The 14,377-nt window shown below is 40.5% G+C and overlaps 1 protein-coding gene across 2 annotated transcripts; it reads right to left on the reverse strand.

Moving 5' to 3' along the window:
• Nucleotides 1-219: 219 nt before the first annotated feature.
• Nucleotides 220-10,051, reverse strand: LOC309702250 (uncharacterized protein). 2 transcript variants are annotated; one of them, XM_082526808.1, is made up of 4 exons: nucleotides 9,991-10,051; nucleotides 6,444-6,549; nucleotides 1,618-2,802; nucleotides 220-1,292 (listed from the first exon to the last, which is right to left on the reverse strand). In XM_082526808.1, the coding sequence occupies exons 2-4, from the start codon at nucleotides 6,459-6,461 to the stop codon at nucleotides 600-602; spliced, it is 1,896 nt and encodes a 631-aa protein (XP_082382934.1). In that variant the 5' UTR covers nucleotides 6,462-6,549; nucleotides 9,991-10,051; the 3' UTR covers nucleotides 220-599. The 2 variants fall into 2 exon arrangements, with proteins under 2 accessions (XP_082382934.1, XP_082382933.1); XM_082526807.1 differs by lacking the exon at nucleotides 9,991-10,051 and adding an exon at nucleotides 8,510-8,629.
• Nucleotides 10,052-14,377: the final 4,326 nt, after the last annotated feature.

Raw genomic sequence — 14,377 nt, forward strand, 5'->3', positions numbered from 1 at the left:
ATATATTCAAAATTAGAGGAAACTGCTATGCTTGTTTCACCCTGCTATAAATAATAAACGACTACTGCAGCTCGGTGTGAGTCCTCTCTGAGCCCTCACCCGTGCAGCACGTTAACCGTCTCCAAGTGTCTCAGTGTTGTTTATTCACCTGTTTGATAACTGTAAATCTCTGACAAGAGTTTATTTATATCATCTTCACGTGAACACATTCAAGAACATCACAGATGAAGAAACATTAAAAACTTCCACACTACATGAAGCAAGAAAAATAGTTTATTCCTTTATGTAGAAAAAACAGAAACATCAAACATCTCCAAGACTCTCTTTGAAAGAACTAAAAACCTTTGTTCTCATGGTCCAATCATGAGTGAACTCCCCGATGAAGCCTTGTGTGCTAAAACATGTCAGAGTTTTAAAGGTTAAACATGAGTTTCCAAAACGTTTTGCTGGAGAACAATGAACTATTTGACTGAGTTTCAATCATTTACAGACGAGCAAAACCAGGACAGAGAAAAAAGGACAAAACTGACTCAGTAAAAAACAGAAAAGAAGATCCCATGTAGATCTGTATTATGTAGAAGTTCAGCCCAGCAACCAGTTCAGTTCAACACAAGTTTAAATGATTCTATCTGAACTCTGTGGAGCCTGATCTCAAGCTTTTTGAGTCTGACACAGAAACCAGAGGATCTTTCTGTGTCTTCAGATTCACTGTGATCCAGTGATGGGAGTGATTTCAGCCCTGAGTGATCGCGCTGATGTTTGCACAGAGCAGACAATGAGGTGAATGTTTGGGCACATTGGTAACAGTGAAACAGTTTATTAGTAACGTGGGATCGTTTGTGTGCAGAGTATGAACTGAGATTCCTGAAGCTCTTGTCACACTGGTCACAGCTGTAGTTTCCTTCTATGTGTGTTCGTTCATGACTGTTACGATGACCTGAATGCGAGAAGCTTCTCTCACAGTGTCTGCACTTGTGTGGTTTCTCTCCTGTGTGGACTCGTTTGTGTGATTTAAGGTCCCTTGCAGTGGTGAAGGATGACCCACACTGATCACAGAGGTGCTTTTTAACCCCACTGTGAATCAGTTCATGTTGTTTTAACTCACTTGGTGTGGTGAAGCTTCTCCCACATTCTTTGCAGTATTTCAGTTTGTCTCCAGTGTGTCTACGTTGATGTGTTTTAAGGGCAGCTTGCCAACTGAAAGTTTTTCCACAGAGGTCACAATGAAAGTCTTTCCCACCACCACAGTGATGACAGGGTTGAGAACTGGATCCATCTGTGTCGCTCTGCTTCTAAACAAAGACACAAAGACAGTGTAAGTCAGTCCTTCAACATTTGTATCCTGAACGTCGCCTGAAATAAAGAGCATCTCTGCAGACGTCCAACTACATTTCACTGTTTCAGTTAACACACTCAGTTTACTGGGCTGCAATAACTACAATACTACCACCATAATACTACAGTAATACTAAAATCATAACTGAAAGGAAAATCTGAATAATCACTCAGAGCTGCTTTTCCATGCAGTAGAATTGCTAACATGCTAACACAGTTTAATGAGCAGAGTTGTTCCAAACAGTCAGGCTAAAATGACAAGATAACAATATAAATACATACCTCACAGTAGCTGCACTTGTAGAGTCTCTTTCTGGTGTGGATCTGTTGGTGTCGTCTCAGGTGACGTGGAGATTTAAAAGTCTTCTCACACAGGTCACATTGATAAGGTCTCTCCTCAGTGTGGGTAAACATGTGTCGTTGTAAGTCTGTGTGAGTTATAAACTCTTTGCCACACTGTTCACAGCAGTACACATCATGTCTGTTGTGAATGCGTAGGTGTGTATTTTGGCTCTCTCTCTGGCTGAAAGTTTTTCCACAGATGTCACAGCTGTATGCCTTAATTCCAGAGTGGGTAACTAGATGCCTCTGTAAGTGGCTACTGTGAGTAAAAGCTCTGCCACACTGATCACAGCTGTATGCCTTAATTCCAGAGTGGGTAACTAGATGACTCTGTAAGTGGCTACTTTGAGTAAAAGCTCTGCCACACTGATCACAGCTGTACGCTTTAACTCCACTGTGGATGAGTTGGTGTTTTTTTAGGTAACCCTTCCTGGAAAAAGACTTTCCACACAAGTCACAGCTGAACGGTCTCTCTCCAGTGTGGATGACCTGATGCTGTTTTAGTTTAGCCCTCACAGTAAAACCCTTCCCACACTCGTCACAGCTGTATGGCTTAATTCCAGAGTGGGTAACTAGATGCCTCTGTAAGTTGCTACTTTGAGTAAAAGCTCTGCCACACTGATCACAGCTGTACGCTTTAACTCCACTGTGGATGAGTTGGTGTGTTTTTAGGTGACCCTTCAAGGAAAAAGACTTTCCACACAAGTCACAGCTGAACGGTCTCTCTCCAGTGTGGATGACCTGATGCTGTTTTAGTTTAGCCCTCACAGTAAAACCCTTCCCACACTCGTCACAGCTGTATGGCTTAATTCCAGAGTGGGTAACTAGATGCCTCTGTAAGTTGCTACTTTGAGTAAAAGCTCTGCCACACTGATCACAGCTGTACGCTTTAACTCCACTGTGGATGAGTTGGTGTGTTTTTAGGTGACCCTTCAAGGAAAAAGACTTTCCACACAAGTCACAGCTGAACGGTCTCTCTCCAGTGTGGATGACCTGATGCTGTTTTAGTTTAGCCCTCACAGTAAAACCCTTCCCACACTCGTCACAGGTGTGTTTTTTCTCTCCCTTTCTTCTGTGAGGTTTGTCGGCCTCCTGAGAGCGCTGACTTCTGGCTCCATGTTGGTCCTGCAGTGACAGAGATACAAACAGAGGCAGTGAGTGAAATGCAGTCGTGGAACAAACTCAACCTTCAAACTCCATTAACACTAGTTTTAAACCTGAAGGTGGAGCGTGGCACCAAACACCTTAAAGGTCTCTTATCCCCACCTGCTGGTAGTTCTAACACATTACATCCAACCTGCTGTTAAAGATAATTCATGACTGTTCAAACACTAAAATCATGCACACACACACACACACACACACACACACACACACACACACACACACACACACACACACACACATTATTTTATAATTTAGATTATTTTGTTGTTTCCTATTACATATTTCTATAATTTGTATAGATTTATACAGAATTATTCAGTGATAATAAATCCTATGTTTGTTTATTCTAAAGGAACCCCGTTAGCTTCCACAACAGATGTTGCTCGTCTTCCGTCAAATACTCACATAAAATATTACACAATAAAGTGGATTCAAGATATCCACATAATTTCACTCTTACATCCACAGTGAGGTTTCACAATTGTTCAAATATAAGCAATCAATAATAATAATAATAATAATAATATCAATAACATTGAGGCACATTACACAAGTTTCAAAAACAAATCATGTCTTACAATATTTACAACAACTAAAAGCTCTGTAAATCGGCTTTTAAGTGTTCATTGAAGTTTTGAATAATTCTCTAATTTTTTAAGGCAACTTATTCCACTTAAAAGTTGCTCTAAATGTAACAGTTTTACAAAACGTTACTTTTAACTCGAGCATTTACTAAATTGCAGCTTGTTGAAAACTGTGTAATATGATGATGTATTTCATCTGGATACTGCAGCTGAGCAGAATAAATGTGGTGTGTTTAACAGAATTGCTTTCTTTAGAACTACAAGTAAGCCATAGAATATTTTAGCCTGTACAGGAAGCCAAGAAAGGTTATTATGCATGTTATCAATATTAGTATAGTATGAACATCTTCACACTAATCTGGACGCCTTATTCTGGACTAACTGAAGTCTGTTAAGATCTGTCTTATTAGCTGCTGACCAAATGATTGAACAATACTCCAGATGAGACATTACTAGTGCATTAATGACATCTTTAATAATGAAGAAGTGATACACAAAGAGCATTTCATAGCCATAGCTATGCCTTGTCGGCAGAGTTATGTGACATTAGTGATGTTTGTACTTTCAGCGTTAACTTGGTTTTAAAGCCTTTAAAATATGCGCCGTTCAATAGTCGACCTTAATCTGACAGAGAATGTGATGATTTTGTGGATAATTAAAGTCAGTCATATATCCACAAACACAACAAGCTGAAAGTCAGTGATGCTGCTCGGTTTGCAGTCCTGAACATCACGGCACAAGCAGGATCCACTGCACTGTTAATGTTAGCTGTGTTATATTGCTGCCTCTGTTCGGTGGTGTCGAGCCAAACGCACTTTAACGTGTGTTTGAACGAGCTGACGGTTCACTCGTTAAGCTGAAAGAAAGATGCTTTAATCACAGCAGTCACACATGTGTCCACTGCACCATCTGGAACTCTTCTTGTTTACACTCGTAATAACACAAACACTAAATCCTGCTTCTCTGGTGCTGTTGTGTAGCAGTGTGTACACCTGAGACTGTCACCTGTCTGTCTGTCCTGCACTCTCTCTCTGTTTCTTTCTCTCTGATTGTGGAATAAAAGTATGAACATGTGTTTATAAGTTACACTTGTGTTTGAATCCTGCAGCTTATCACACATTTGATTTCCATGTGTGACGACTGCAAGTGTCCAGAGTGAGGACAGACTGAGGGAGCCACTGCTGCACATCATCTGTGAGGCTTTGCAGCCCTGATGATCCACCAGGACAAACTCAACAGTGTGTGAGGAAGAGGAGGAGGAAGAGCCAGCAGCAGCTGACAGATGGAGAGAATAGACAGACTGTTCCCTGTTTGTGAAGGACTGCTAGGAAAGTTTAACATAACTGTCTGTGCTGAATCAGTCTTATTAGGTAATGTTCAAATAATGTGATCATCCCAGTGTTTCCAGTGTGGGAGAAAGTACTCAGGGCCTTCAAGTTACACACTATGAAAGGCAGCAACAAGTTTAATGTTCAGAAACCTAAAGTCTGTATCAGCAGCAGGATGGAGCTAAAAATAAATGTTGGTTTCAGTTCTATGAAGCTTTGAGTATTTTGGATCAGTAGCTGCTGTGTTTGTTGCATCATATTGCTGTAACTGTTTATATGCTTTATATATTCTGAGCTAAGTTGATCTATAGTGTTACATCATATTCTATAAGGATGTTATGTGTTTGTAGACTTTCTGCCCAGTTTGACCCATTTAGCAGAAGTCAGCCTGTTTAAGGCGCTGATATCTATTCTGTGTGACTTAAAGCAGTTATGACATGGTCTGATTTTCTCACCCAATAAAGGAATATTTCATATATCAGTCTACTCTTCATTCTATCAGACACAGTTATCACAGCTCCTACATTTGCTTTTTACACATATATGTAAGCACTGAGCCAAATTTAGTACCAACATATTAAAAGAACAATATTTGTCTCTTATATATGATACATCTGTATACACACTGTCACAGATACTTGTCTGTGAGTGAAGTGATTAATATAATAACTATAATATTGGCCATATTATATTTACATTACCACAGTGAGGTGACTTTAGTCTCATGAACAACATCAGCTAATTGTTATTTACAGCTAATCTTAAACGACTGTTCAGCACAGAAATGAAGCCCAACAATCATGTTTCACAGTCCTGTGGTCTCAGCCTCAGATACTCATCAAATCACACAGAGCTCATGTAGAAACAAATGAACTAAATATGTTCTCCTTCATTTCTGTCAAACAAAGCTGTATGAAACGTTTCCAGCTGTTAGTATCATGGTTGCTAGGCAACCTGGGCAGCGCGACGGAGGCTAGACGTCCCATTTCACGAGCCTACGAGCCTCGCACTTCGGCCTTAGCGGTCTTTGAGTACGCGGCCCTTGAGGACTTTAAAGCTGCAGAACCTGAATCGGGATACAGCCATGATGATCTCCAGCCTCGTGCTCGCCAACATTCTCACCTGAGTTAAGAAGACGATCACTGAAATGGTCTCAGCAGGTCCTTTGATGACAGCAATGAAATGCAGTGGTAAGGCTTTTTGGGGATTAAGTTCGTTTTCATGGCAAAGAAGGACGATGCAGTTCATCTGATCACTCCTCATAACATTCTGGAGTGCAGGCAAAATGCTATTATAAAAACGTAAGCAGCAACTTCTCCAGGTTCCAATATTTATGCAATTCTCAAAGCTTTTGGCCACGACTGTATAACCTCTTCTGAAGTTTAGTGGATATTATACATGGTTATGCTCAGGATGTGTCGGCCAGTTTCCACTGGAAACGCCTTTTGGTTAAACTGTCAGCGAGGAATTTGCATTTGCACTGTTACATTTTTATATAACTTTAATGCACATAAACAACAGCTGCTTGTTTCAGTGAAAATACATTGATGGGTTTTTAATAAAGTTGTGCAGCTGTAAAGTATTTTGTCTGGTGTCAATTCTATCGTCAGCTACATCGTTATGGCAAATATTCAAATGTATATGGTGATAAATATCTTTGGTCATATGGTCCTGCTCTGTCTGTCACCTTCTGTGTTGAGCTCATTGTTTCCTCTGTAGTGGCTGAGCTGAGTCCAAGTAGCTGAAAATGTTCCTCTGCTGCTCCGTCAGACTCTCCTCCTCCTGCTGATCAGCTGGGACACAAAACAGATCTTTGTTAGGCTCCACACTGCACTGAAGAGTCAAAGTGTCTCATATGTTCATCTGACAAGTAAAAGAACACATTTTTGTTTCCCGAGGTGGGCAACTTGTTGGAAACAAACACAAAAGGTTTGAGCACTGATACCTGCCATTGCTGGCATTGAAAGATCCAACGCCAGCAATGTGGATTGTCAAGACTCAAACCAATCATCAAGCAAAGACAACAGGGATCATTTGTTTCTGTTTATTTAGCATTCACAGCATTTGTAGTTGCCTTCTGTGCAGGGGAAGTCCACGCACACTGTGTGGTACCGCCATCCACAGAAGGTGCATTCAACCTCTGTAAGAGAAACGAGGTTGTCTGAGACTGAAATGATATTCACTAAAGAAGTGGTGATTTGTAAAACTTCAAGTGTATGATAAGGTGAAAACAAATACACAACTGCATGTCATGTAGTTGAAGGTTTTTTTTCCTTTGGAAGACCGGAAAACACTGAAAGTTACAAATTAGTCCTTTATTTATCCAGGTAAAAAAAAATCTCATTGAGATTAAAAATCTCATTTCCAAGAGAGACCTGGCGTCATGGCAACACAAGTCACATACCACACAGGTATATAACATTTATAACAAACACAATATCCCAACATGTGTAACAAATGTATTGTGCTTGAAACAAATTCAGAATAGGTGATAAAGCAGCTGCACATGTGTGTCACGAGTAAATCTGGCTGTATAACAAACAGAAACAAGTGATCCTGCTGTCTTTGCTCAATGGTTGGTTTGAGTCTTGACAATCCACATTGCTGCCATCTTTCAATATGTTGAATGCACCAGTGTAAGTGCAGCCACTCAGACTCAATGTGTTCATAGAAACAGGCGCAGATGTGTCACGAGTTCATCCAGCAGTAGCTATGGCACTTGGCCACAGGGGGCAGCAGTGGACTGACCTGCATTCGAGACTGCTCCAGCTGCTCTGTGACAGTCAGTAGATCTGCTACAAATTGCAGATCATATGCAAGTTTTGGAAATGACATTATAAATATTCCTAACTTAGCCACGGCAGCATTGTTGATGTATTACCTATATACTACAAATTATTCCACCTGCTGAAAAGTGGATCTAATGTGGGCGGACTCACACTTAGCAAATAAACCTGTGATGTGAGAATGTAATCAAACTGTTGATCAGAGGCAAAGTAATTTAAAGTTTATGATGCTATCGTCTAATGTTAGCTGACATGATGTTAGCTTGTAAACTTATGTTGTTGTCTGGGTCTCATGTCTGATCTGATGATAATAACTGTGACAACACAGAGATTAAATAAAGGACGTTGGTGGGACTTCTTATGTTAGAACTATAACTTCAGTTAAGGAGTGAGACGTAAGGTGACAAGGAGAATGAAGAGAATGAGAAAGAAGTAACTGGGAAGAGAAAATGAAAACACAAATTTGAAATGATCAAATTTGTGTTAACAGATGATGGTGATTTTAAAAATTCAAGTAATTTAAAGGTTTTATCCTATTTGTTGTTGTTTTTTTCATATTCTTCTATTTGCAAGAGGTTATTAATAAAACAGGTTCTCTTTCTGGTTTCTCTTTTTGGACGCACTCTCTACAGCTTATCACATCCAAAATGGCAGATGTCAAGTACAAAACCTCGACAGAAACAATCAGCAAGAATTTTAGCATCAGTCCAAAATAAAACTGTCCAAATACAGAGTTTTAAAATCCAACTAAACTATGAACAGAGATCTTTTACAAATAGGCTATTGATGAGATGACAGTGGTAACAAAAACGTACACATCCGCGCACACAGACAAAATGGCGGGAGAGCGTTTAACGGTCGACCTCATGAGTCCGTTACCGTGAACTATGGAGCGGCAGATTTGTGCTGGAACTGAGCTGCACACAGCTGATGTTAGCCAGGAAACATTACACACTGCTAACGTTACCTTCACACGGAGCTCCACACGGAGACGATCAGCGTCAGGCACAAACACCAAGTTCAGAAAAGAGGAACTTTGAGCAGGAAGGAAAGAGTCAGAGCGGCGTTTGAGGACACGTTTACAACCACGAACATCAGAATCTGTCTGTGCTGCATTCAAGTGCAAGTTGGAAACTCACTAATCTCTGTCATGTTGTGCAAAGATGATTTATTTCTGCTGGTTTTCTTGTTTGAAACACAAACATGTGTCAGCACTTTGTTGTTCTTCACCCTGCAGCATTTGAATATTTCAGGAGTAAACTGATCATAAATTCATGAAGTCATGACTGAAAGTGCAGACTGAGAGTGGATCACATGATGTTTGAGGTGTGTCATGTGACATGTTCAGTATTGTCACACATGTCTAGATTGTCCCTGATATCATAGCTGCTCAAACACTGATGATTATATTTGAAGAATTATTCCTGATGGCAGCAAAGTTTGAATGGAGCTCTCTGTCTGTGCTGATTTGTCGCCCTCTGGAGGTCAAAGCACAAACTGCATGATGTCACTGTAACCACCACAGTGACAGGAAGTGATTTTAAATGATGAAATATGTCAGTGATGCTGATAGTGTGTTCATCACAGACGTTCAGGCTTCGTGTTGACATGAATCAAAGTTAATGTCATTATGGACCAAGGACAGTACTCTGGGTCTCCTGCAGAACAACTCGAGCTGTGATACCTGAATGAAGAGCCTCTGCTGCTTTAAAGAAGGAGGCTCGAGGCAGCGGTGAGGTGCAGACCAACCAGCTTTAATTCAGCAACTTTAACAGAAGGATCAGAAAAATAAAACTATACAGCACAGTGATGCTGACTGAAGCCACAGCATTAAACTAAACAAGCATCGGATCATCTTTAACAACATCTAATAAATAATGACAACTATTTAATCCTGTATTTCCTACAATAAAGCCTGTTCAGATATTTGTTGCTGATGGAAATGTAAAAGGCTCCCAGGAACCAAAGGACAAAAACAGAGGCAACAGTCACAACTGCAAAGGATCCCCTAACACATAAACTGGTTCGAAGATATTTTCTAGCTCTGCAGAGGAGCTTGATTGCACGGACAGTAAAAAGTGGATTCAATAACAGCAGCGAGCGCTGAGTGATATAACGGTGCTGCGAGCAGCAGTGCAAAGGCTCACACAGAGACAGCAGCTACACTGTGTGTGGATGTGATCCACAGTCACAGCTGTGGGTTTCAGTCAGTGTGTCTCTAACTTCATGGTCACATTTCAAAGCTTATTGCAGCCAGAAGATGTTCAAGTAAAAGATTTATTGCTGTACTCGTCTACCAGGATAACAGGAGGTTCATAAAGCTGTGTAATACTTCAGCTTTCCATCATGCAGTAGTAGTTGTGTCCCTTTGTGTTTATTAGTGTGTTAACACGTCTACTTTAACTTCACTCTGTAATGAAAGGATTCAAATCACTGATAAATACATACATGCTGACTCTGAGTCTCAGTGAAGGAGGAAAGGATGGATGAAGGCAGCCTAGTGTGGGTCATGTGAATATGAATATGAATGAATATTCTTTATTGTCATTGTCACAGGTACAATGAAATTGAAAGATGTCTCTGGTCAGTGCAACATCACAAAAGATAAATACTTAAAAACTATAATTAAATACTTAAAAACTATAATGATAGGATATAAAAGATAGAAATACATATAAAATACAGTATACTCATACCGTAGATACACCCAAGCAATCCAGGCCTAAGGCCCCATACAGACACTCAACATACGACCTAGTTGATATATCACTCAAACAATCAATCACTCAGTCAATTTGTTAGCGCATCCAACAAAACATGTCTGAAAGCATTCCAACATCAAGGGCACAAATGACAACAGGGGCAATGAAAGTCATCTGCTTTTAGTAGCATTGAGACATGATATTGCAATTGGGTAGAAACTGTGTTTGAGTCTGTTAGTCCTTGTGTATGTTGTTCTATACCGTTTACCTGAAGGCAGCAGTTCGAACATGGAGTGTCCAGGGTGTGAGGTGTCCTTTATGATGTTATGGGCTCTTTTGAGGCAGCGGGAACTGTGTAGGTCTTTCAGTTTGAGGAGAGGGCAGCCGATTGTCCTTTGGGCAGAGTTGATTACTCCCTGGAGTGCTTTCCTCTGAGCCACTGTGCAGCTAGCGTACCATATGCCTATGCAGTACGTTAGTATGCTTTCGATGGAGGCTCTGTAGAAAGACACCAGCAGTCTCTGTGTGATGTTGTTCTTCCTAAGCACTCTCAGAAAGTACAGTCTCTGTTGTGTCTTTTTCAGTAGCTCAGAGGTATTCACACTCCAGGATAGGTTTCCCTCTATGCTGACTCCAGTGTGTGTCCAGCAGTCATCCAGGGCAGTCATCCAGGGCCTGGATCCATCTGTAACAGGAAGACAAAGTCCAGCCTGTAATCATCCTATCAGGCACAGCGTTTCCATCCAGCATCCTGACTACGCTAACAACCCGTCAAACGTCTCCTCTGGTCCACAGAAGTCACACTTCCTGTGTCATGTTTACCTTTTTAAGTGTGCTATTCAAGCCTGTGTGACCAACTCTGACTCTCCAGATTCCATCCTGGTCTCTGCTGCAGCTTCTTCTACACGACTGTTTTCTGTATAATAATATCTGCCTTTCCCGTCTCTGTCCCAGTGTGCCTGCCACTCGTCCTTCATCTTTACCTTCATTATACTCTTCACCTCACTTTCACTGTATTTTATAGTCAAACCTGCACGACTTCTTCTTGCTGCACCTTTTTAAACTTATCGTCCTGTTCATTGCATCAACACCGATATTCACAGGGAGCCATAAGAAATCCACTTCTATCCCTCTGTGTTTGATTCTATACAGTAAATGAAGTATATCAAAAACAATATGTTGCCTAGAGTCTGAAGACATATCACCTGTGCTCACTAGCACGCTGCTAGAGTCCCAGCAAACCACATACCTGCATATTAGTGCGTCCTCCACCCAGTTCAAGCCAGTAACATCACTACCAGCTCCCAGTATAAACTGCCACATCATCTGTAATTCTTTTACTCATCACCAAACTTATTTGTGGGAGAACAAATGCAGCAGCCGTTCTTTTATCTGACAGTGTTGACGCATCAGTAAATATCCTCACATGACCTGAGGACTTTCCCACTATATGAACCTGCTTTTAGTCGCCCCTCCTCCCTCGCCACAAGCTTCCTTTACAACATAACTTATAAAAAACAACTTTATTGACAATCAGCAATAACAATTACAGACAGTCTAGAAGAAGAATCACATGATCAAGGAGCAGAAGTTTATGGTTTTAATAGCTTTTACATTTTGGGAAAGTTTTAAAAACATTGTTTGGTTTTCTTTCTAAAGCGTTGAAAGGACGGCTTTGCATCAGAACAGTAAGATCAGCAAATGAATCCATTAAAGTTCTTTTGCCTTGTTTGTGAAAGAAGCCAAACAACATTTGTGTTACAAAGAGAGACTTCAGAACAGATCAAAGATCACAAACATCAGGCACTGATGGAAACAGCCAAACACAGAAACAGAGGCACCAGCAGGTGAAGGAGGCCTGTTGTAGAAATGACTCTGAGTGCTCAGGTAGAAACGCATGAAGAACCAGTGCGTCTAATATTTGGAAACCAGTCTGTGTTTGAGCGTCCTGGATGAAACACAGATCATGTTGCAGAGCGAGGACGTCGTCTTTCCTCCCGAGTGTGTAACTACAGGACGTGTGCAGCAGGTTTAATCGTCCTCCTGACAGTTACTGATGAACGAGTCCTTCAGGGAGGCTCCAGGATCACTGTGGCTTTTACCAGCTGCTGCTAAACTGAGAGGTGTTGCTGCTTCATGTGTGAAGATGTCTGCATGGCTTTAACAGTGCAGACGTTCCTCATGTGCACCCATTTCATATGTTTTATTGTGATGTTTAGTAACATCTGCTTCCCTCCTTCAGGCAGACGATAAAGTGAGCTCAGCCTTAAACATGTGGAGAGAACGTTTGACCGACAGTCCTGGGACGACTGCAGAACAATGGTTTGTTTTTAATGATAAAGTTTCATAATGGAAATAAATGCTGAGCCTGTTTCATGATGTTGGCCCTGCAGCATCAGGCAGGATTAATACTGTAACAAACGTGTGTCACAGTTATAATGACTTTAAATGAAGACTTGGGTTGGATGGAGATGTCAGCTGGATTTGTGCTGACTGTCACTTTAAATGTTTTCAGTTCAGCTTCTAAATCTACTTTTGTATAATGTTTGCTGAGTTTTGCACTTCATGACGCTTTTAAGAAGAGCCAATAAATCCTGACTTTACACAAAAATAAAGGTTTAATGTGTTTAGTGTGACAGTGGAGGAGAGCGCACATAATAAGAGTCATTAACAGAATGGTGACAATTATAATCTGTCTCATTTTAGGAGCAGCTCACAGGCACAACAGACTACAGAGCAATCAAAGCACCAGTTAAACGTCCATGTGACCGGCTTACAGCCAATGAACAATCAGTCCCCACTGTCCCCACCAACATCACTGTACTGGAAAGACTGTGCTGCCATGGTCAGAGATGAACTGGTACTAAAATGTAAGGCAGCTGATGTGTGTGGCCTTAGCAGCACAAATGCATCACGGCTGCAACGCTGCAGTGTGTTTAAACATTTGAACATTTCTGTGGCTTCAAACCAGCAGCTGCTCTGTACTCAGTCGTGTTTGTGTGTCTGTCAAAGTGATTGTTGTCTTTAAAAAGCCTTTTGTGTTTGAGTTTTGTGAGCAGTGCCGAGCTTCTCTGTAGTCTAAGCTGAGTCGATATATTTGATTCCATGTTTGGTGTGATTTTCAAAGTCAGCAGCAGCAAACCCATACGGTAAAAAAATACATTTTTCCTGGCCAAAATATATTTCAAATATATGGTAAATATATTTTGTATTTGTGATGCTCCAAAAAAATATATTTTTGAAATTGAAAATATATTTCTTTCAAACCAAAATACATTTCAAAACATATTTTAGGGTGAAGAAAATACATTTCCAACCTTACAGTAGAATGTATATCAAAGTATCCTTTATTTAAAATATATTTAGTGCAATAATGATGATAATGATAACAATACTAAAAGTAACATGTTTTATGCACATCTGCAAAAAACAGTTGGATTCAAACAAAACAGAGTCAAAGGTCTATCACGAATTAGGTTGTTTATTCATTTGCTTACAGTATTTCACATTACACAATATCTCACTATAATGTAGCGTTCATTGACTTTGAAATTATCTGTCAGTGATACAGTAAACAAGATGCAACAACTGCTATGTACACTTTAGTTTTTGACAATATATACAATTTAGTACTTAAAGGAACACACTCCACTGTTTTGGAAATAGGCTCATTCTCCATCTCCCTCAGAGTTAAAAATGCAGCGTCTTCTTTCTAGATCCGTACGTTAATAGGGCTCTGGAGCGTGATCTTACGGGATGGGGCGTAGCCAGGATTTTTGGTCAAGGCGCCATATTAGCAGGCCAAACAAATGCTTGCTGTGTGGTCGGTTGTAATGTTAGATTGCACTACCGACAAAGGAATAAGCTTGAAAACAGGCTCTTTTTTCATTGTTTCCTCACCTGGAAGCATCATGAGGGAGCTTATGTGTTGGATGTTACCAAAAGAAGGCGTCTAGCCTGGATAGCAGCTGCGAGACGAGCTGATATTCAGTTCTCTACCAGCCACAGATATCTGTTGGTGTGCTCCAGTATTTTCATTCAGGTAAGTTCTAAATAAGTTCATATTATTCTTTATAGCCTGTTAATTTTATTTTCAATGCGCTCTGAGATCATAGCACAAACTTAGAACAAAC

This window comes from Aulonocara stuartgranti (assembly GCF_965226115.1).
Source record: "Aulonocara stuartgranti genome assembly, chromosome: 3".
Lineage (NCBI taxonomy): Eukaryota > Metazoa > Chordata > Actinopteri > Cichliformes > Cichlidae > Aulonocara > Aulonocara stuartgranti.

Excerpts from the sequence above, each read along its gene's own strand:
- LOC309702250 (XM_082526808.1), bottom strand. Across the intron at positions 1,293-1,617 it reads ACAAGTGCAGCTACTGTGAG|AAGCAGAGCGACACAGATGG; the intron begins GTATGTATTTAT and ends GTCTTTGTTTAG.